This window comes from Amblyomma mixtum, chromosome 9 (genome assembly GCF_055824585.1).
Source record: "Amblyomma mixtum isolate Tamu chromosome 9, ASM5582458v1, whole genome shotgun sequence".
In the NCBI taxonomy this organism is placed as follows: Eukaryota; Metazoa; Arthropoda; class Arachnida; order Ixodida; family Ixodidae; genus Amblyomma; species Amblyomma mixtum.
Window position 1 is genome coordinate 111,906,609 of NC_143020.1, and position 24,121 is coordinate 111,930,729.

The 24,121-nt window shown below is 50.2% G+C and overlaps 1 protein-coding gene and 1 pseudogene across 1 annotated transcript; one reads left to right on the forward strand and one right to left on the reverse strand.

Annotated features, from left to right (window-relative positions):
- The first annotated feature begins 4,805 nt into the window (after positions 1–4,805).
- LOC149330752 (solute carrier family 22 member 7-like) lies at positions 4,806–10,279 on the forward strand. The gene is made up of 2 exons (XM_089559945.1): positions 4,806–5,571; positions 8,775–10,279. Exons 1-2 carry the CDS (start codon positions 5,167–5,169, stop codon positions 10,173–10,175), a joined length of 1,806 nt encoding a protein of 601 aa, XP_089416071.1. The 5' UTR covers positions 4,806–5,166; the 3' UTR covers positions 10,176–10,279.
- Positions 10,280–11,393: 1,114 nt separating this feature from the next.
- On the reverse strand, positions 11,394–15,976 carry LOC149330753 (uncharacterized; annotated as a pseudogene).
- Between the last annotated feature and the right edge of the window lie 8,145 nt (positions 15,977–24,121).

Here is a 24,121-nt window from a genome sequence, read left to right on the forward strand (position 1 = left end):
CCGTACAATTGATCGAAGACCGGAGTTCGACTCTCGATATTGCCATTCCTGATTGGGAGGGACCAGTAAATGATGTTTTTGCAATAATTAAGCGGAATATTTTCTAGCGTAAAATATATGCCGTAGTTTTTTCTCACGCGGGAGACGTTAAAGATGCAGAACATGTTGATGAACCGGGGTCCTTGGCGATGGTATATTTCGCTTTTCACAGTGACCGCAGCATGTACGTCGTCCACGTGAACTCTGTCAGCACAGGAGGAGGACGGAGGTGCGACTGTATGTCTGGTCGATGGCACACTGGGCACCGGGAGGGAGTGCCCAAATGTTCTCGAACTGGTACTCACTGTCGGTATTCTTGAGGTCGCTGCAGGGGTGGCAGCTCCAGGGGTGCTGAAGTAAGACAGCAAGGTCAACCCTGCTGGCAAGATGAGAGTCCCAATTGTGGGGACGCTTTCGTCCCCTGCGTTCGCTTTCCCTCAACGCGCTAGTTCCCTGTGGTTAGCTCCTCCGCAAAGCACTCCTCTCGGTTCGGTGACTTTCCACTAACAGGGGAGGGCGCTCGCGTCGCAGCGACACCAGCGCCACGGATGGCGTTTTGCTGCGCGCTTGCGGGGAGCTACGAGGTCTCTTCTCCCTGGGACAGGATAGCGTGTGGACGTTCACGCGCAAAGCTTCGCTCTTCGTCGACGGGCGCCTCTTGGTCGGAACTTACTCCCGCCGAGCCCGTTCCGCTCGACCTCGGAGTTTATCCCTTTGCCCTACCGTGGGCGGACGTTCGCTCGTAGCCGTGCTGGTGAGTCGGACATCCTAGATTCCTCAGTGTATTTTGTTGCTAGCTGGCGTTATTGTTGTTATAGCAATAAATGCCTTGTTTGTGTCAGCCAGTGTGTCGTTCCTTTGTTCCCGTAGAGCACGGCCCGCCGTGGTCGGCGTGCGCTCAGTAGCGTACGCGACCACGGGGTGGGGTCCGCGCGGTTTTGAACTGTGTCAGCCGCGCTTAAACGGGGAGAACGGATTTATCCCCCCCTTTTCAACCCCACATTTGGCAGCCCAACGTGGGGCCTGCTCTTGGAACATTGGACGACAGTCTGTTCGGTTCGAGGAACGCTCTTTGTCCGGACTTGACAAGTGCTAGGCCTAGAGTGAATTTTGATCGCTAGGACCTGCGGCATGCTTTCTTGAGTGCGAGGTGTATTGCGCTGCAGCATGTTTGAACTTTTCGACATGCTCAGCATGTTTTTCTTGTGAAGTTTTCTTCCTGGAGTTTCTTCAAGAACCACTTGGTCCGCATCGAGGGAGCGCGAGGCCTAGCGCCCGCGGAGTTGCCGAGCCCGAAGCGAGTGAGTACGGAAGCCGCGTGGGTGGTCCGAGTTTTCTGTATATATTTTCTCGCTGTCTCTTTTTCGACTCTGGGAGTCGCGGCTCTGGGAGCCGGGTGGCCTGGGGCCACGGGTGCCGTAACGAGCTCGCTGGTATTGCAGCTCGGCACCGGGCGTTCCGACACCGTCCGATACGGTGGGCGCCGATCACTCAGCAGCTGCTTCGTGCAGTGAGCGGGGAGGACCACCCCACAACGCTGATGTCTCCTCGCGGCTGCGCGCACGAAACTCGTTTCGGGTCTTTCTTTTGTTGGGGGTCATCGACCGCCACTATGGTAGTGAGGCCTAAGGCTATTCATAGCTGCCTGCGCCATGTCAAAAGTGACACGACCACCGGACCGTGGTGTTGAGAGGGGGCGCACTTTGCTGGCCGCCTGTTTTTTTTTTAACCTCGCATGAACCGAGCATTCTCGTTCAACTCAAGAAAGGGCTTTGTTCACTCGAACTTTGCGTTGCACAGCCGCCCGACACGTTTTGCTAGCGAGTTGAGCATTGAGCCACCAGGCCTTTGTGTACGCCGTTTCCCCTCCCGTGACCTACGTTAAAGGCATGCGGAGTGTGTTTTGGCAATCTTTCAGATCCAGCGGAGCCACTGCGGCTTGCTGTCCTGTGCACATCGTCTCGCTGCCGCCTGCTGCGACGGAGCGGCCTGTATCCTGTTCGCCGCATCCATCCGGGGCAGCTGTGGCGAGACCAGACAGCAGCCACCTCTGGCTGCTGTTGCCCTGGCGACTACTGCGGAATCTTGGCCTGCGGTGGTCAACCGGCCCTCCTCTTCGCGGGCCTGCGGGCACTTAGTCCGCGGGCCATGCGAGTCGTCCCAGCGGAGACCTTCACGCCGCCTTCGGAATACCGCGGAAGACTGCGTGCACTCTGTCGGCGTGACCTCCGCTGCACGACCTGCCTCAAGTGCATGAAGACCAGGAGACTCCTCCATAGCATGTAACTTGCAGGCGCGTGGGTCTATTTAAGGTTGGGGGGATGTGGGGACGCCTTCGTCCCCTGCGTTCACTTTCCCACACTGCACCCCACTGTTGTTAGCTGCCCCCGAAAAGCACTCCCTTTAGTTTGGTTACTCTAGCTAACAGGGGAGGGCGCTCGCGTCGCAGCGACAGCAGCGCCACGGATGGCGTGTTTGGCCGCTCGCGCGCGGGGGAAGGCTAGGTCTCTTCTGCTCCGCATCGGGAAGCGTGTTGGACGTTCACGCGCAAAGCTCCGCTCTTGGCCGCGGGCGTCCTCGTGTGGAAACTTCTTCCCCTCAGCTCGTTCCGTCGGGCCTCGGAGTTTATCCCTTTGCCCTACCGTGGGCGGACGTTCGCTCGTAGCCGTGCTGGTGAGTCGGACATCCTAGATTCCTCAGTGTATTTTGTTGCTAGCTGGCGTTATTGTTGTTATAGCAATAAATGCCTTGTTTGTGTCAGCCAGTGTGTCGTTCCTTTGTTCCCGTAGAGCACGGCCCGCCGTGGTCGGCGTGCGCTCAGTAGCGTACGCGACCACGGGGTGGGGTCCGCGCGGTTTTGAACTGAGTCAGCCGCGCTTAAGCGGGGAATACGTGTTTATCTCCCCCTTTTTAAACCCCACACAATCAGCACGGCGCAGAAGACCCAGGCCTGCCGGGAAATGGCTCTGCCTACTCGCGGCACAGTTTGCTGCTCATCTGTGGATGGTGCAGGACCCGCCGAGAACTGTGAGCTCGCGCCGGCGTCGTCACTATGAGACATGGGTTTCTCTTGTGGATGGTCAGTGGCTGGAGGCGTTGCGGGATGGCGCTTGGTGTCGAGGTTCATCTGTCGGGGACCTGGGAACAAAGAGAATCATGTTTGGCTCCGCAACGTTTGTAGGAATCCCGGGGAAGCCAGCGTAGCGTTGCGGTAGTGATTCCGTTCTCATGGCCATTGTCTGTCGATCCCCAGGGCTGGACGAACGCCGTGAAGACGGTTTGGAATACTCAATAGGAAGTAGCTGGTCCTAGACTACGGCGTCGAGATGTTGATGCCCTCCTGCGGTGAGCTTCCGATAGTCTCCCCCGATCACCCGAAGAGGACCTTCTGCGTTGGTCTTCTGATGGTCTACGGGTGAATGAGGCACGGTGGACAGAATGGACCTCACTTGGCGGCAAATATATTGGAGAACTCCGAGCCGGTGTTTCGTCATTCGGGCTGGAGGACGACTCGGAACTGATCTTGCTATGCGCCTCTGGGTCTGACTGTCGGCGGAAGTCTGGTGGAATAGTGCGTTTTCCGGCCTGAGATGGCTTTCTTTTCCGCAGTGGTTTTCGCCCTGACCTTTCGCTCACGATGCCCTCGAGCGGCGAGGGATCTGGAGGAGTCGTCAGTGGCATTTCCTCCACAATGGCTTGCGTCTTCGGAAAGTACCACTGCTCGTCCATTCCAGCGCGGCTACTGATGACGAGGATCGCTGAGAGCTTTGAAGTGGTGGCTGCCTGAAGGCGATCAATGAAATTAGGCTGAACAGCAGCAGTGAAGCTCTGTGGGCGCCTGCGCATAAACCAAATCTTCTTCTTTGTGTCTCGAGGCCGCGCAGTGAAGTGCACTGCAAAAAGCCTTCTTCTTCTACACATTGAACGGAAAGGAGTAAAAAAGGAGGAAGCTGTTCCATAGTGCCCTCCCTTTCATGCGAATTCGTGTTCAGTGTGTATATCATTGGTGCTGTCGAGAAAAATAGGGCGACAACGATCATTTTTATTAGTGGCGCGGCGCAGACACAAAATTATTCCTGCTTTGGAACCAGCAAAGCTCTAAATTTTGCCGTTATCAGCAGTGGAAGAATGCTTCTGAAATAGTTCCTTGGCATTTTCATTCCTGTACCTCATTCATGACAATCCTAAGTACCAGCAATTATTTTTAGGCTTACCTGCAGATGTGTCTTCTTGTGGTTCATTAAATAACTTCTGTTTGCTTGCCTGGCTATCCGTCATGTAGAAGCAGTCTTGTGTTACCTTAACCGAACTCCTAAATGCTGGCATGCCGTGAAGATTTAATTTTGCAGATATTTTTCTGATTTATCCTCTTTGAGGAAAGTCGGTGAATGTGTTGCGGCTCTTATCTTTTTGTGAGAAATTTCCGTGTTTCGACAAGCTGCGCGACGCAAGCACTTAAAGCGGTCGTTATTGTGAAAATAATATACAGAGCTTACACAAGTGGTTGATAGAGGCGAGGAACACAAATTTTCTTACCTGACTGGCAAAAACGCTATTGAGATCAAGAGGAAGAAATGGGCTTGGGCAGGGCATGTAATGCGAAGGCAAGATAACCGCTGGTCCTTAAGGGTAACGGAGTGGATTCCAAGAGAAGGCAAGCATACCAGGGGGCGGCAGAAACTGAGGTGGGCGGATGAGATTAAGAAGTTTTCGGTGATACGGTGGCCGCAGCTGTCAAAGGAGAGGGTTAATTGGAGATCTGTGAGACGCCTTCGCCCTGTACTAGACGTAGTAAGGCTGCTAATGCTGATGATTATGAAAGACGCTATGTATTTGTTCAGTTGATTGTGTCAGCGGCGTGCTTATGCTGACAGGGCCCAACTTCAAGAACGCTCTTTAAACATTATCGTCTGTGTTGTCCAAAGACACCCAGAACAGTTTCCGAAACAATGGAGCAACGGTGACAGCACTGGCGCTATATGGGGTAGAAAATTTATTTTCCGGGGTTTTCCGACAAAACACCTTCAAGCGACGAAAACGAAGTACTCCTGCCCACGCGCCCACGCCTTGGACCCACGTTCCAGGGCATGGCTAGCGCGAGGCGTGCGAAATATTTCGCAAGAAGCCATGGAGTCACCCAAAGCGACGCGAACACCGAGCCCAAAGACCCGAAGCCGAAGTGCCGCCAGCAGTACAGCGACATCGCCGACGCAGTCAGGCGTGGTCACCCCAGGGGCTCTGCTGTCGGGCTACGTCGCCCAGGACAGCTGGTCCGCCGTGCAGGAGAGCGTCTACGTCGTCATCGGCCACGGCTGGTACCAGTACCGCGTCCTGCTGTGCGGCATGCTAGCCGCGAGCGTGGCCCTGCTGCACATGTTCTCGGACCTGTTCCTGATGCGACCTGTCGACTACTGGTGCAGGCCGCCCGACGACTTGAGCCACCTGTCCGCTGACACCTGGAAGAATATGTCCATCCCGGTCGAGGCTGACGGCACGTTCAGCAAGTGCACCATGTACGACCCCGCTTCTCAGGTGAGCCCACCGTTTGGCGTTGTTTTGAGACGTTACTTTTCGGCCAATACGTGTATGGCGACGCGACCTTGGTTCACAATCGGAAGCGTATGGCACTGAAGGATGCTGCTTGGTTACTGCCTTTGGAGTCTGCTTTGTTCGTTGTGCCGTAGCGCAGCGCGTCTGAATAGGAAGCTCTCACGTTCACCCATGGGCCGACTTTCCTCTTACCATCCGACAGGGCCAATTGAGGAGCTGGCGATTTCGGAATGGCAAGCAGAATCGCCCGAAAAACAAGATGCCTGTAGAGTCCTTTTATTTGCTTGCTGTAGTCACGTGAAGTGCACAGCCCACTTCGAGAGGAAGTTTTTTGGTTTTGTTTTTATAAACACAGAAATAAAACAGGGCAAGTCAGGATTTGTTTCCCCTGGTAGTAGGTAGCATTCTGAGATTGTTCGCGTTAAGTTTGAGTGCCGGCTGCCGGCAGCATTTTGTGCAGGGTATTCTGCCTGCAAAGCAGCTGGAGAAAGAGAATGCCGGTAGTGTCATTTCATTGACTGTGCACCGTGATGTGAGCGGGATCAGCCAATGGGGTAAAACTGCCAGCGAAGTTCCCCACAGGCTATTTTCCCGGCTGCCGGCACAGCAGTCTAGTTGTCTTGAGAACGTGCCCATTCTACTATGACGCTCTTCTCTGTTGTGCTTAGCCGTTCTCCTGGTACCATTCATGAGGTGGGTTTGAGGCTTGGCGCTAGAAAAATTTCCTCAATGGTTAGAACAGGTCCGAGCAGTTTGAGACTACAAGAATATATATGACAGTTCTAGGATTGTTAGTTTTCCTTTAGATTCGAGTTTCTGCATACTGAAAGATATATTAGCGCTCTCTATAATTATGGATGCACCATCCCCTGCTTATCTCATTGAGTTCCCATCACTAGTGAGTATTGCTTCGACCCAATAGCTACAGTCCCATCAGCAGCGATTTGATGCCAGCATTAGCTGCTTCTCTTCCAATAGAGGACAGGCGAGGGTGTTGCATAACTTTGAAGCTGACTATAATGTTTATGGTGCGTGAGGGGAAGCTTGTTCCCTCATGGTCCAAGCACATGGGTTCCAATGTCGCTCTTGAACTCTCGCTCTTAAGGATGCTTATCGCTTACTCCTCTTTACCCGATGTGTGTGTGCGCAGCCTACAGCCAACAGTGCCATGTCTGTAGATACATGCAGTGTCTGGTCTTGTTTTCTGCTTTCCGGCACACTTGCAGTGACAACGAGCGTAGGCGGGCTCCAGAGACAAATAAAGCTACAATTGTCGAGGCCTGCGTGTTAATCTCCATAATGGCCATAAAATGCTAAGCCAGATAGAGATAGCAGGAACGTTACAGTGCACCTATTTCCTCAGCATTAACTTTTCGGTAAGCAAATTGCGCCGATAGGCGTTTAATAACACAAGCAGTGTTCACCGGGGAGTGAAACCGCCTATCGATCCTATAAGTGCAGTGGCTTTCCAGAAAAGGTTGGCTCTTCCACATTAAAGCTCTTTCCAGTTAGTCGTCCCGGGAGTAAACTGCATTTGGGTTCGCCAATGAGTCATACTGCAGTTCTTCGTCCCTGATCACATTGGACCCTTGGACGTGGGTTTTTCGATGCCGGCCACGCATACTTGCCTGCAAAGTTAGGCTGGCACACACGGAAAACGCGAACTCCCACGAGCGGTGCTTGCTTCCGTGCGGACTGAGTGGCAACCGCAGAGGGCGGGGATAGGAAAACGAAAAAATTGCGAGGACTCTTTGGGAACTAAAGTCGTGAGAGGCTAAAGCCGAGGACACTATGCCGTGGCAACTTGCGGTGGATGTGACGTCACACCACTCCCGTGGCTATATCGATACTCAAATTATACATCTCTCGGGGATCTTAATTGTTAATTACGCTTAATTAAGCATTTTTCCATCTAATTTGACACAAATTCGGCGTTTTCCCGACCATTCTGTGACAATTTTCACTATGCCGTGACCACTTTCGGTGGATGTGACGTCACACCGTTCCCGGGGCTATATCGACGACTGCGTTCTTTCGGCGCAATTTTGACATTGACTATAATTAATTAACTAATTATCTACAGTCATCAAACTGCTTCCAGGTTCCTTTTTTCCTCCTCTATCTGAAAGCAATCATTCGCTTTCTCCTAGCTTTTTTTAGTTCCCGAGTTAACACGCTGCCAAAAGTGTGACACCCTCTGCTAATAGACGACAGTATGAGCCATTAAAGGCTTTCGCCTTAATAGAGAAACACGGATCAGTGGATTGTCATCAACGTCGCCACCAGAGCTGGCGCATAAATCTACGAGTGCAGAATGAAAAAGGAATCAAAGAAGGAAGGTCATACGGTGATGTGAAAAAGATGGCACCATTACACGCACAAGGCCATTGTTTTCTAACAGAAACATGAGAGTTTTTCGCTCGCTTTCCGGCATGTTCTCTGGTTTCCGTAATGCGTCTTAGATTACACACTACAAAAAGAAAGAAGTAAAAAGGGGTAAAGTTGTACTCTAGGGCACACCCTTTAAAAAGGGTGTGCGCGAGGACAACTTTACCCCCTTTTTTACTCCGATATAGGTGTATTTGTGTTTAGAGTGTATAAACGCCGGGCCGCAATGTGCGCCGAATTCATAACAACGGCGCACAGGCATTCCGGAGGCGTTTGGTGACACAAACCGCTCGAATTAATTTTCAATTATCTGCGTGGTTACTTCTCTTTAGTCGGCTATCCAGAACTGTTATTAGCATTCAGAGAGGAGTTCCATACCGCGATTTAACAAGGTTATTTTGAAGAAGCTGTAGAGTGAAATGGTAGAGCTTCTATTTCTTTTTATTGTTTTGTCTACAACTTGTTTTACTGCGCATGCATTATGGACTGTTATGCAAGCACAGACAGCCGCCTCTGTGAAATCCGCCTATTGCAACGTCGCTTATACTGCTGGACCCAAAAGGGCAAATTTGAAAATCTGTAACCGCACTGTGCAGCCTTCAGAATCCGCAATAAAAATGGCAAGCAAGCAGGCTTAGAGATTAGTAGGCCCTACTGATCGGACGAGGTCAATATCTGGAACAAATTCCTTCACCAGTTCTCCTTGTAACAGTGTAACTGCAGGGAAGCTATTTCTCTTCGGTGAATTTCACGGCCCTGCCACTGGGCTATAATGTTCGCGTGAAAATGTTTCGCAGGAAAACCCTACCGCCAACAGGTCGACGGTGCCCTGCCGCGGATGGGACTACGACATCGCAAACAGAGACGACAGCCTTACCAGCCGGTTCAACCTCGTGTGCGATCGCATGTACCTGTACAAAGTGCGCACTATCGTCGCCCTTATCGTCCCCGGTCTGATCTCGCCTCTTTTCGGCTTCGCGTCTGACAACTTGGGCCGGAGGCCCGTCCTGCTGCTAGCGGCGTTCGTCCTCCTGGCCGGCGCCGTCGGCAGCAGTGTGACGCAAACCTTCACTTTCGACGTCTTCACCCATGCCGTGATCTTCGTGGGCTTCAATGGCACGTTTCTCCTCACCTTCATACTCTTGTACGAGGTCACCGGAAACGCGCGGCGACCGCTGTTCACACTCGCAGACACGGCAGTGGGCGGCGCCTTGGTACCCCAGATCGCGGACGCCATTTCCTTGCTGAAGCCCCGCTGGGCGCTCGCCCAGGCATTCCTTCTCGTTCCTACGACAGTGCTTGCGCTTTGGTGCTGCTTGCTCGGAGAGTCGCCAGCGTGGCTCATCGCAATGCGGGACATCGAGAGGGCGGAGGGGGTCGTCCTAGATGCAGCAAGGGTTAATGACGTGGACGCTACCAAGGCCAGTGCTACGTTCCGGTCGATCCGGAGGCAGCTCAGGAAGATGGATCGCACGCCGCAGACGACAGGAGCGATCGCGGTGGCTGCAGAAGGCTTGTTGGAGACCGCGAAGATGCGACGACGTGCAGCCTCCATGTTCTTCGCAAGGTTCACCCTCAGCGTTGTCTACTACACGGTCATCGGCGAAGGTCGTTCTGAGGGCCCCTACTGGGAAACGGCGGCAACTTTTCTGCTGGTCGTCTGCTACCCGGTCGTCTGCTGGTCCATGGTCAGGCACGGCCTCCGTGAAACACTCTCCGCCCTCCTGGTCATGGTGTGCGTCTGCTCCATCGCCGAAGCACTTTTCCTAGGCCCCGGCTTTCAGATCTCCTTGGTTGACGCCGTAACGAAGGCTGTCTTGTCCGGGACCATGAGCGTGGTGTACTGCTACTCGGCGGAGATCTTCCCCCCGCGAATTCGTGGCGCCGGCGTGGGGTTGTGCCTGCTATGCAACGCCGGTGGTTCGGTCCTAGGAATAACCCTCGTCGCGCTCAATGGCCGGAGAGGAGGCACTGCGCTGTCCACGGTCTCGGCTGCAATGGCCGCCCTGAGCGTCTGGGCCGTCCAGTGGCTGCCCGATGTCCACGTAACAATACCGGAACCGAGGCCATCGGAGACCGCCCTGAGTGATGAACAGCGAAAAGAAGCCCTCAAGAAGTCCCTTACGCCCATGGACAGTCAAATAGGACGTAGGCGCCGCAAGAAGAGCCGGAGATCGTCACGAAAATCCCCGACCTAGTGGCCTACGTGCAGGTCTTAATGCGTGCCGTTCTGGCTGGCCATTATGGACCGAAACATCATGCACAGACAGATCCACCAGTTCTTTCTGCTTGACATATTGGAGCCGGCTGAGTTGATAAGGTTATTTTCTGATTCTTAGAGATAATGAAAACTTGCCCTTGTTTTGGAAACATCTACTGAATTTTAAGGCGCTCTTAGCACTGAACATAAACACCCCTCGTTACTCTCCTTGCGAGCGATCACTTCTCATTCCCGATGAATCATGAACTGGACCCATCCCGATGGATCAAGACTGGACTCTTTGGACTCCTCTATAGATTTTTTTATGTAGCAGTCAACCGCGTTCATTGTGAGTTTGTTATTCGACACGTAACGTACGTCACTCTAGTCTGAACATTTATTTTGTGTTTCTGATAGGTTTATGGAAGTGCTGTCTTTTCCTCACAGCGTATGCCTTAATTAGTACCGTGATGATCGCTCAGGCACTGTGCCCGCTTTGAATGCTTTAATATTACGCCTTAAAATATTCTCAACATTTTCTACTATCAACGTACCAATGTCGTCCAGCTGCCGTTCTCTTAGCCGCTCGTAAGTTCTTATATTTATCGGCGAATACGCTTACATTGGCACACATTAACTGTTAAGAGTATAATAATTTACAATACAATCAATCATGTAGAATAATCTTCGTCCTATTTTGATAAGGCGCCATCGTTTCTTTCTTGCTTATTTCGGCGTTTTTTTACTCATGTTGCGTCGTTGCTTTAATGTTCATTGACATGCACTGACTGACCATCGTTTTAAACTAAACACAAGATATTGCGTAAGGTACCCCCCCCCCCCCCCCATTCCCTTCCCCTCTCGAACGACGGCCTATAGGGACTGGACCCAGCAACTACCTTGTACGGGGCGGGTGCTTTGAATGTGGATGAGCTTTATTGTTCCCAGCCAGTGGTTCTTAGGAACAAATACGCAGCATAGTAGTAGAAACACAAACAAAACAACTTCTGTTTTTAGTCAAGCCCACTAAAAAAGGTAAGACGCTGACTCCATTTCCGTGTATTTTCTCTGCGCAGAAACACAAGTCAGCCTCATAGAGTACCGTCACTGGTACTGTTTAAGAGTTCACAATTTCGTCACTTCTAGCGCTGCAGTCGCAGATTTGCGAGAACAAAGCCTATTAAATCCGGCACGCGCTGTCAAAAAGGGCTGGCCTATTGCGGAAATAGGAGCAGAATATAAATGCTCTCACTGCCTTAGGAAACCTTGGAGTTCTCTTTGGCCGAGAAGACGAGGGAGACGAAGTTAGCTTAACACATCAGCTACCTTCAGATGACGAGCAATGGCACGCGAACAGTCAGCGTTGAGCTCATCGCACTGAGTACCCTTGTCTGCAGTGTAGCACACTATAGAGCGCTGAACAATGCCAGTGATTACAAAGTATAGTTGTCTAGCAAGAAGATCTGCGCTGAGGCTACTGCCAGCAGTGCCTCGTGCTCGGATTGACCGGAAGTCTTCTTCGCGTGTTCCAGGAGACAAGGTCTCCCAAAGAAGAGCTGGAAAGCCTGCGCCCCCAGTCTGTCCTTGCCGTTCAAGAGAACGAAATCCGTAGCGCGATTCAAAGCGGCCTTGTTACTGCGTAGAGTCTCAAAAATTGAGTAGCAAGTGCGGCTGAGTTTGTACCCGGACGCTCCGCCGAATTCCAGGATGACTGGGTTCATCGCCATTCCCTGGGACATGACTTCCGCGAACGGACCGGGAGCCAGCACATGCTCGAACTGCTCCAGCTCCATCGGTATGATGGACAGCCGGAACGTTGTAATTGTTCTGTTGCGGGCGAAGAAATACGACAGCGCTGTGACCGTGTCCATTTGCATCGCACCGCTTGAAATGCCCAGTTCGTTTACCCTGTTGTTGACCGCTAGGGCCTCCAGGGCCTCCAAGAGCTCCGGAACAAACTGACCTCTGTCGTTGTGCATGATGATGTGCATCTGCCTGATGGATCGGTTGGCGGTCAGCATTCTGGCCAGTGCTGGTGCCTTGTTTGGCCCCGGATCTTCACTGATGGAGATGCTCAGCATCTCCACTCTGCAACCGGAGGATGTTAGGGCATTGAAAAGGAGCTGGAGGTTCGCATCAGAGGCGCTGCAGATGGGAATCTGGTCAAGCTCCTGTGGGCATGACGTGGGGCGGGGCAGGAGAGCCGACAACACTGGAAGGTCGGGCTCTGTCAGGGGTAGCAGCACTCGTCTGTAGCCGTCACAGTGCACCAACGTCTCCGCCAACGCCGCCCTGAGAAGACGCAGAAGCATGCCGCACGGTTTTTGGAAGGGGCAAGAAGCTTGTTGCCAGCTGACAAAAAGGAGAATAATGGGTGCGCTACTAATAATAAGCATTTTGTGGTTGATTTAAAGTTCCAAAGCTGCGCGGAGTCTATGGTGCGCATCGCAATGTAGTGTTCTCGATAAATTTAGACAACCAGAGGTTCGTTAGTATGGGCTGATACAGCACCAATTAGACGAGGAGCAATCTTTAAATGGGCACTAAAGGAAAATATCAAACTAAGCAAAACGAATAGATTATACTAGGGAACACCTCCCCGTTTTTTGCTGCGCTGAAAGATGGCTGCGTTTCAGAGAAAACTGCAAATGCAGGTAACGAGACACTTCCGCATTCAAAGTGCCCGCAATAGATTAGCAATGTGATGTCATTTCTTTGACACATTTGCCGTGAAGCTCTCCGACCAATCAGAGGTGCCTCAGCCTGCAACAATTTAGATGCAGGATGATAAAATTAGACGTGAATGCCTTCGATTATTTTTAGCGGGTTTCTAACGTGACAGATTCGAAGGAGCGGTAATGAAACGGTAGCATCAAAAATTTACCCTTGTCAGCGAAGAACTGGATAGTTGAAGGCCGCTAAATTACCACAGGTAGCAAACTAATTGCACGTCGCATCTACGAGAAAATAATGATCGCAGTAAGAGGAAATATTTGCAGATAAACTCTAAGCAAAAACTTTGAGATCATTGCGATGACTAGCACTGGAGCAATGCGAAAGCAAAACGTCCACATACTATATCGACGTCCGTGGCTGTTCTGACGTCCATGTACTATATCGACGTCCATGGCTATTTTGACATCTAAGTGTACTTTTTCGCGTTTTTTCACTAACCAATCAATCAACCAAATTTTTTCCACGGCAACATTTGCACTATCTGTACAACATGAACTGGTGGGCGAGTTGGTCTGACATATCTAGTGGAGCAGCGCAACGGCACAAGGCCAAGGGAAGAAGAGGACAAACACAGCGCTGAATCAGCGCTGTGTTTGTCCTCTTCTTCCCTTGGCCTTGTGCCGTTGCGCTGCTTCACTAGATTTGCACTATCTGTCACAATCACACTTTCACACCTTTATCTTAAGAGAACGACGTAATCGTGCGGACAAAATTTGCAGACACTTTTTGCTGACGCGACATAGCCATATAATGCTCTCTTATTAATAAGAGACAGAGGCTGCTGCTTGCTTACCCCTCCGTCTGGGAAGCGTCGAACGCAGGAAATTCCAGCTTCTTCAACATCTTGTTGGTTCGAAGCGCTTCGCACAGAGCCACGACGCCGTTCACGCCTGTTACGGCTCGGGTAGCGTGGCCAGTTGTTACAGGGCGGGTAGGAGCATACTTGGGGGCTCGTACAAGATGAGGAGACGGTCTGAACTTCTGGGGGCTCGTCCGGGATGAGGAAACGGTCTGAACTTCCGAGGTTGTGAATACGAAAACAAACAGGTTTAATGGCAAGGAACTAAGACACTTATTTACATAATTTACAAAAGAAGAGCAAGGAATAAAAGTTAAGAGTTCATGACGTCGAGCGACAGGATGAGCCTTTTACCCTGGGCCTACAGCCACTGGATGAACCTAATACCCAAGGTTCAGAGCGTTCGTGCTCACTTTGGGCGCAGGTTAAATAGCCTCGTGACACAAAGATCGGCACTACACAACACAGCAAACGAAGACACCTGTTGTAGAGTCCACCCGTGGGAACTGGCGAGGAGGAAACGTAAGTCTGCAGCTCTTTCGCACTGCGAGGCAACCGTACTGTTAGCAGCTCGCGTCCATCGAACACAGGTGGGGCATGATGACACCGCGGCCGCAGCTGCGCTGGCTTCCTCTGATTCGTTCCGGGTCTTCTCAGACGAGGTGAATTCCTTTCTTCCCTTGTCGTATCGTCGGTCGCTTCTAGAAGGGAAGGTCGTTGGCACCGAGCCGAGCGTGGGAAGAGCTCCATCGACCATTTCCCAGCTAGTCATTCTTTTTGGTGGGGTGATCTTGGGGGTCGAACGACCTTTCGAAATTTCCGCTATTGAATCCGCCACCGTTATCATCGCGGGTCTCAAGTTGGGTCGTGACAAGCCTTCCACTGCTACGGCGAACCGCAGCTTCTCCAGAGCGGTGTTTCGTTTAAGGGCTCCCGCCATTCGGATCATGCAGCCGTCGGTGACTGTACCGTGCAAGTTCAGGTCGAGAAGGCAACGGTTCGTGGACAGTGCCTCCACCAAGGCTTCTCCGCAGCTCGCATCAAGACCGATGAAGTGCACTCGCACCATATTCACGCTGGTGTTCACTTTGAGAGCAGCGAACAACTCTATTGACGAGCTCCTGTCAGGAAACATCGCCAGTTCCAGCCTGGTGAGTGTCAGGCTGGTCTCGACTGCGTCCCTTATAAAAATGGTCTATGGACAGTCTATAGACTTTTTATTGACTCTATTGACTTCCTATAGATATTTCTTTTTGTCTATTCATAGTCTATAGACCGTCTATAGACAAAAGTCTACTAAAAGTGTATGGCCATAAATCTATAGATTGTCTATAGACTGCATATGGCATTTGTATTGCCTATAGACTTTTGTCTATAGACAGTCTGTAGGCTTTACAGACAGAAGTCTATAGACACTCTATAGACTGTCTAAAACTTTTTTGTAAGGGGTGAGCCAGGCCTGAGATGTTGCAGTCGGAATTACACTGAGCCAGGCCTGAGATGTTGCAGTCGGAATTTCCGGGTAGGAGAATGCTCAACTTCTTGACACCTACCACGCCTTGTACCAATTGAGTCACGGCATCTGTGTCCGAGAAGGTGTCATCGTCGCTTTCGCGAAGCCCAAACGTCATCGACTCGCACTTCTCGAGACGTTGCAGGGCGTCCACCATGCTCCTCGAGAGTTTCGAGTTGACCGCCTCGACAAGCTTGAGGGAGTTCGAGTTGTGTTCCACCGGGCTGACCAGAGCTGGCTCCATCCTCGCGTCGCAAGAAAATATCTTGAGCTCTTCGATGCCGCGAAGTGCTTCGATGTCTTCCTCGTCCAGGTAAGCTCGGTCTGCTGGAAACGTTGGAGTCGAACATCTGCACTTCGAGGTTGCGTATACCCTTTCCTGGAGGTGGGCGTAAGCGAATGGGGACAGCCGCTTCCTCCGCGGCGTCGTAGTTGTCAGGGCAACCGGTACACCAGAGACGCAGCTCGGTGATGCAGCCGTGGTGTTCGATGAGCCAAGAGATCAGAAAGGCTGCCTTTCGTGCTGTGCCAGTGCTGGGCTCGTCCACGTCACCGTGCGGCAAGTGCCGGAGGCTGAGCTTTCCTGGAGAAAACTCGACAAGTGCGCATTCGAGTTCGTGCAGCACTCGGTTCCATGCCTTCAGGTCGGCGGTGAGCCACCACCTGTCTCGATATCCTGTAGAGGTGCAGGCTTTATCAAAGTTTAACTGACCTTTCCACTGTCGGTTGTTACGTCGCTAGAAGTGGCCATGGCTCACGGAACTTGGAAACGCAAGGTTGTTGTTGTTGTTTTTGTTGTTGTAGCCTTTAACAGACTGGCACTACCCACACTGGGGTATCGGCCAAGAATCGGGAGGGAAAGGTTGGTATTCACCTGTACGTAGTAAAGGCAAAAGAAAAGCACACGGGAGAGGAACACCGGGGGAGTCTACCACAAAGGGCAGGGAGAGGATGAAAAAAATAATAACAATCACACACACACACACACACACACACACACACACACACACACACACACACACACACACACACACACACACATATATATATATGCAGACGAGGAAAGGGGAATGAGGGGCTCGTTATAAATATGAGAGAAGCCAACAGCCACAGAAACCAAGGAGCACAGGGGATTTTTTATTTATTTTTTTTGTGGTGTTGATCAAGGAAGAATATTACTGAATATGTAAAACAACCACCGGCGGCATGTGGTTGTTTTTTCTTCTGCTTTTCTAATCAATTAGCTTTAAGCGACAACATATTCAGTAATATTCTTCCTTGATCAACACCACAAAAAAATAAATAAAAAAATCCCCTGTGCTCCTTGGTTTCTGTGGCTGTTGGCTTCTCTCATATATATATATGAGTTTGGATGGGAGAGAGAGAGAAGAGAGATTCATTCGAAAAATAATGCTGGCGCATTAAGAACGCTCCCTGTCGTCTTCGGCCTCAAACTGATGATTATGATAATAGTGTGGCCTCTAAAAGGAACAGCGCCTAGAATTTTTTTCTCACTGCTGGGTATTTTATCAGCCAGTACGTGGTTTGCTATATTCGTGACGTGATTGCTTCCTTCCGAATTCTATCTTTCCGTTTCGCATAAGTGATTTGTGTTCTGTGACGAAGAAAAATTTGGCAGTGGCTTAGCTCAGCTATGCCAGGATACACGTAGCGAGAGGTACAGTTCCCTGCCTGGTTACGCATGTTGTCGAGCTTGTTGTTGTGACTATATAATGTTGAGCATTGAAGAAGTAGTCGGTGAATCATCACCCCACGTACCTTTCTCTCTGTCCCTAAAGATTCTGTTGGCTTTAACTGCTTTGACTAACAGCATAGGTACAGAAATATATATTTCCCAAGAACCCGCATCCCGCAAATTTTTATCTATCACTGTACAAGTACACTACACTACAGATAGGCACCCTGCACTGCGCAGAGCAACAAAAAAAGAAAGTATCGATTAAATGAGGGGAGGAAACTTGCAATGTAGTCAAACTTATCTGTATGCTGCTGCTGTACACTGCAGTCACACCCACACTGCACGGCCAAGGAAATAAAATATGAGACAGCAACTTGTACTGCAACATGACCTTTGTCGAAAGTATATATACCCGGCCCACAAGGTTCACTGATAAAGCACGCAGCCAGCACTAGCAGCACATTTGCTGATCCACAGCTTTGCAGCAGTAAGGAAGAGATGGCTTGGTTTATTGGGGTTTAACGTCCCAAAGCAACCCAGGCTATGAGGGACGCCGTAGTGAAGGACTCCGGAAATTTCGACCACCTGGGGCTATTTAACGTGCACTGACATCGCACAGTACACGGGCCTCTAGAATTTCGCCTCCATCGAAATTCGGGCGCCGCGGCAGGGATCGAACCCACGTCTTTCGGGCCAGTGGCCGAGCACCGTAACCACTAAGCCACCGCGGCGGGGCCCGCAGTAAGGAAGAGAGGTCTGCTCACAATCCAGGGACATGTAACTCTAGGGGTGCCATATATCATCCTGCTACTCATAGATTCCTGGGGGAATGAACATGTTTGACAAAGCTGAACCCATGCACTGCACGATCTGATTGCACACAGTGCGCAGCGACAGGGAGATAAGTGAAGAATGTGTGACTGAAGTTAGCAAATTAAACAGAACACTTCAGCTCTCTTAAACAACTCTAATGTACATACAGTGCGAAGTACTGTGAAGTAGCAAAGTACACTGCAGTAGATGGTTAGAAACATCCACTTGGCAAGCCTAACATTGAAAAAAGCGGATAAGCTTTCAACCTACCCGACAGTGTGCTTTTCGTGTGTTGTTTTATCGCAGTTATGAAGCTAAGTACAACTGCCTTAAGATTAATACCATGCAACAGCAATTCGTCTAAACTTTTTTTTTTTTTTTTTTTTTTTGCAGAGTACAGCACGAGACAGGCGCGACAAACTGGCTTCCGGAGCTTCGTGGTAGGCTCGCGAACGCTGGCAAATACGTTTGCGGCAGCTATCGCATCGTACACTTCCACTCCAGTGCCCACAAGGAGCGCAACACAATATAATTGTGTTACAGCGCTTCGCTCATCCCACAGCAACATTCTCAATGCAATATTCAAGCGCAGTTACTTACTTCGCAAGTTATGACACCCGCTTTCATCCGAAGCAACAAAGCGTCGGTGTCTCAGCAAGGGGTCAGCCAGGTCGGAGCTTTTTCACGAGAGCTTCAGGTGCAGAAGAGGGTCTTGTCGAAGCATAGGTGCCACATCACACTTATAGTACAGCCAAGCGACCGCAGAAAAACAAAACGCACACTGCAGCAAAAATAAACGCCAAAAGAAGCACGACGCGACGAAAAACGATGCAAAGACCGCGCCAATCCCTCCATGGCGCCAATACTGTTGACTGACGGATTGGATTGGATCGACTTTTAGGCCTCTCACTTTGCCGCGGCCCCTGGTGGGAGTTTAATTTTTATGGAAGGCTGCATGCCTCGGTCACCTTCGTTTTTGTCTTATGGGGGTTTAACGTCCGAAAGCGACTTAGGCTATGAGGGACGCCGTAGTGAAGGTATCCGGAAATCGATCACCTGGGGCCCTGACATCGCACAGTACACGGCCTCTAGAATTTCGCCTCAATCGAAATGCGTCCGCCTGTAATGCTGGAGGAGAAAAGGGCATTGTGAGCACTGGTGCTAAAAAGTAACTTAGTTTAATTCAGGTTCTTTCATATCAGCATTATATTTGAGTGATCTCACTCGATTAATCTGAATATTGGATTAATTGCTGGTACAGAAATTCGGTCAGCTGAATTTTGTCATTTGCAAAATTTAATTTTAATTTTTTTGCCTGAGGAAAAACAAAATATGTATGTGATGTTGTAAGTTCAAATCCCTAGAGGGATATTCATGGATACCCATCTGACAGCCGTCCGCGGATATCCGCCAGCCATCCGGTAACAAATGTCCCTCGGACATACTCCGAATCTCCGATACGCGTACCCGGACATAGACGTCCGTAGGGATGCCCTACGGACACCACCGCCCGGAAATGGAAAAAATCGTTATCTTAATTTTGCATTTTGCCATCTAGTCGGCAACAAGACATCCGTATGGTCGCCCTTGATGACGCGCGCTGCACGCGTCTTTATGGTGATGCATTGAAAAGAGAATTAAGAAAAATTCTTAGTGAATAAACCTGCAACGGATACCCTAAGCGTTTTATCTGCAAAACTGAAGCGTATATTAGAGCCAAGAATAGAGAACAACAAGACATTCCATGCACGTGCAGCCATCCCTTACGTCCAAGAAATCAACGAAGCATCATCGCGCATATTTTCGAAATATGACATGCGCAGTGTACGTACAAGTTACTATGCGCTGAATGCCAACAAGCATACATTGGCGAAACAAGAAAATTTTCAAAACGGCTCAAGGAGCACAAACGTGATGTCAGAAATCATAGTCACACGACGAACACCATTGCCGAACATGCGCATAAACATACAAGATTGACTGAAATAATGTCACTATTGTAGCCAAGGTAAATAACGTGTCATTCCGCGGCGGCTGCTAGAATCATTAATCATTCAGTCGACGCCAGCTACGATGGACCGGACGGAAGGGTCTAAGCTATATTAACTCTATGGTCTATGCCGGCCGTTTACGCATGCTCTTTACGTCACGTGCTGGCTGTATAAGCGACGACGATTCCTTGTTCACCTACGTTTGGTGAAGAAGGAATTCAAAGAAATCCAACTTGGTGGACAAGGAATCCATATGCGGTTTCGAAACCTCTATACTTCTTCAGACTTGGTCGCAGTAACCGTGATACACTTAAACTCCGACACACAGTACCTTCGTCCGCCGAAGCATCAGGTACATAGACACTTAAAGTTTACAACAATGCAAGAGAGGCGCGTTAAGTACTTTATGCTTAGTTTGTCAGCATACTTCACGCCGGAACAGCGATCACTGCTGGACCTTTTGAGCGGAGCGCGAATCCGCAGAGGTCACGTGCCGCCGACCGGCCTATCGCAGGGCGCGGCGGCTGGATCAAAACTTGTCGCTACCTGTAGCACGCGAGCGGATCCACGCACGATATATTATACTCCCACCTCCTCTACAAGCTAGGATGGATGGATGGAAAAAACTTTATTGCTGATAAATTTAAAGTGTTCTTGACCTCTACGGGTCACTGGGCGCCGTGGTCGATCCTTGGTCCAGGATGCCGCACTTGACTGCTGCCATCGTGGCTCGGCGCACACGGAATCGTTGCGCTTCCTCGTCCTCGCTGGCCAGCAAGTGCTCCCACTGCATCACACTCGGGTTTATTCTTGGTTCTAAGTCTGCCTTAGGGCAGGTCCATGTGATATGTTCTAGTGTTGGTTTACCCTGACACCACGGACATTCGTCTGCATATTGTGTAGGGAAAATCTTGTGTAGTTTGTGAAGGTGTGGGTAGGTACCGGTTTGTAGTCTGCGCCAGTCTACCGCCTCCTCTTTGGTGAGCCTTTTGTGTGGGGCTGGGTAGCGTTTCCGCTGACCCCTGTAATGATCGAGTATATCTGAGTACGTGGGGGTAACTGGGTCAAAGGTGCCTGTGGCGCAAAGTGCTGATTACTATGCGTGACGTCACAAGGCGTCCAGCCTATCCGCGCCTTCCTGCGCGCGCCCCGGTTGAACTATTGGAATGGCGAAAGGCGTGCCCTGGATGATGCAGTTTCCCACCGACTCCCGCTGCCGACACGAGCGGTGCCCGCTCCAGCCATTGGCACAGCACCAATGCGCCGCTCCGGCCCAATGGCAAGCGCCGACTGCTTCGGCAGTCTCCGGCCCTTTTTTCCAGCCTGACCCGCCTCCTCTCCTCTAATCTTTATTCCCCTTACCTCGCTCGCCCAGTCCCGTTGCAGTAACCTCACCGTCTGTCGCTTCGTATTTTGGTTCTTTGACGCTGTATGCAATATCCTGTATTTGTACATAGTGTACTATATTGCTGCCCTACCCCTATCCTTTCTTCTATCGTTCCCTTTTCTTTCCCTCTCTTTTCATTCCCGCTAGCCGCAGCTCAGGTTTCGATGGCAGATGCCACGGCTAGCAACATCTTTTCCTTCCCTTTTTATTTTTATTAATAAATAGCCACTAACAACAACAAAAAGGACCTGGTTTCTGTAGAAAATCCGGCGGCGTTGACCGCGAGCGAAAAATCCCCAGAGAAGCAATCTAGGAGACAGGTGGGCTGTCTGCATCATGACCTTGCGTAGTCATCACAGCCTGCATAGTAGAACTGCTCACCGTCGCAGTTAATGATCGGTCACTTGAAAAGAGCAACCTGAGGCGCACAATGCCCACTGGTGGCATCAGCTGCCATCGCTTAACCACTCCCATTTTGCTTAGACAAAAAGTTTATATGTATTGGGGCAAATAAATACATTCCACAGCCTGCTATCCGGCTCTTCGTGCAAGAATTGCCCGTAAAATTTCCCCAGGATATGAAAGTTAGAAAAATATTATTAGCGAATGTTTCTTCAGGGCAATTAGCCTATCATTTGCAGCAGACTTTTTCTGATTATATGGTATCTTGCATTGCACAACATAACTCCTCGAATGAACTTCATTTCATAGCAATGAAAATAACTCCGGAACTAAGTTCGGATTAACAAACCCGATTAGTACACATTTTTTACTCACCGTCTTAATTTACAAAACACTGAATACTGGAAGCCATATTGAAAGCTGGGCGAGTTTGTTCAAGTTCATGATGATAAATACCACGAAAGAAAGGCCAAGCCAAAGACTGATAGAACGATGCACATCCGTTGGCGTGTCCATCTTTCATATTCCCTTTGCATTATTTTTCATCATGAAATCAAGGAAACTAAGAGTCCTTTTATCAAATACCCCAATTCGTGTTTTATGTTTTCTGGCTGAAATTACTGCGCATCCTCTGCCTGCGTGTATTAATCGGACCGAAGCGAAACTCCAACAAGCACGTTGGATTTTTATACTGAGCAGCAATGTGTTGCTTTCATTGGAACCAATTTACAAATTCATACTTCGCTTGCTCATTTACACACGAACAAAAGCCACACTGGCTCTATACTATAACTGAAAGTAGAAAGGGCAAATACAGTGCTTCGTTTGTGGGCGTTGTTCGCGTGTTTCATTCCGGTCTGACAGTATACAGTCTACTGTTCCGTTTTGTAGTCCCGTAACTTCATCTTCATGTTCTGTTGCGACAAGAATCCGGAGTCTCCGGTTGGCGATTATGGCATTCATTTCGCCATGTGGTCCTCAAAGGTGAAAGGCTACACAGAGCGGTTTAGTTCGTTTTGATGCAGTCTTTTTTCTTTAGAGCAGCAGTGGCTAGTTAACATTGTGGAATGACCAAATTTCAGTTCCAATAGCGACACTTCATCTCAGAGGCCCGGGACATCAGTGTGTGCTCACACGTGTTTCGTTTTACTATTCACACATTTTATGTACCGCACTTGGTTTGCAAAGGATACGAGTGGTTTTATTTGGAGCTTTAGAGTCTTCACAACATACTGCCAAGATAGTTTACCACATGCACCAGCAGAATTTTGATTATGACGATGTCAAGGAAGGCCTCGCTCCTTTTTTCACCCACAAAACCCATTCACTACCAATTGAAAGAATGAAGAAAAGGAAGAACTGCAAGCTCTGCTATAAAAAAATAACAGAACTCGGAACAAGTGTAATGCGCACCACATTCCAGATCTATATCCACCTCATGTCCTTATGCAACTGCTTCCTTTAGTGGCACAGCAGTCATATTCCCCAAACTTGAAAGACCATAGAAAGTGAGGTGAGGTGTAACACGTACACAGCTGGAAATGACAATGGTAACTAAGAACATGTGCAACGTTTTGCATACAGTCGAACCCGGATATATCGAACCCGCATATTTCGAATTATTGGCTATATCGAACACACAGATTACCCCCTTGAAAATACTATGTAAAAGTATAGGACAGTTGCGTTGTATATCGAATTCCATTTTCGCCGGACATTGGATATATCGAACGCCGCGCCGCGCCGCGCCCCTGGAAGGTGCGCTTTCCCCAAAGACATTCCTGTCCGGTCCTCAGCCGCCTCAGCGGAGAACATTTCCGCAGTCAGCAGGCGCAGGGCCCTTTTTTTTTTTTTGTTCCCCGTTTTTGCGCCCCACCGGCGCGAGCTTTCCCACTCCTCCTCTCCTCCTGTACCGCCGGCGTGTGCTCCGTCAAGGTCATTGGAGATCAGCGAAGAGAGAGCGCCGCATGGAGACGCGCGGCGACCACGCTTCTTGGGGAAAGAGAGAGAGAGAGAAAACGGTCGCTCGTGGGCACATCGTGGGTCTGGGGAAAAAAGAGAGCTCAGAAAAAAAAAAAAAAAAAACGAAGCCCAGAGCGCCGATCTTTCTCCCTGCTCTTTCTTTTCCCTCTGTCATTCCTTCGCAGCCGCGTTGACTGCCGCTCGTATAGGCTTCGCTCTTATCGCTCCATCTGCGCCTCGCGTGTTTTTTTGTGTGTGTGTGCCTGTGTTTCAACGCGCGACGTGAAGCAGGCCCCAGTAGCCAACTGTTTTGGCAAGGCAGGCCTTGAAGTGGCCGGAGATTAATGTCCGGAAGATTTAGATGACGATGAGTGCTTGGACGACGCGTTTCGCGACTTGTCCAATTTTCTCGGCGCCGTTCCGTCCGAAGTGACTGTTGAGGACTTTAACGCTGACAGCGAAGTTCAAGCGGTAGCTGGCGTTCAAGACGCCGACTCCAGCGACGACGAGGGCAACTGTGTTGTCGAAGAAACGCGTCCGTGCGCAGCCACTGAACTGGCGTCAGCGTTAGCCTGATTCGGCGCTGTTGTGGCGAAATGGAAGGCACTGTGCTGTCGCACCTGGACAGTCTCGAGGCCAGTG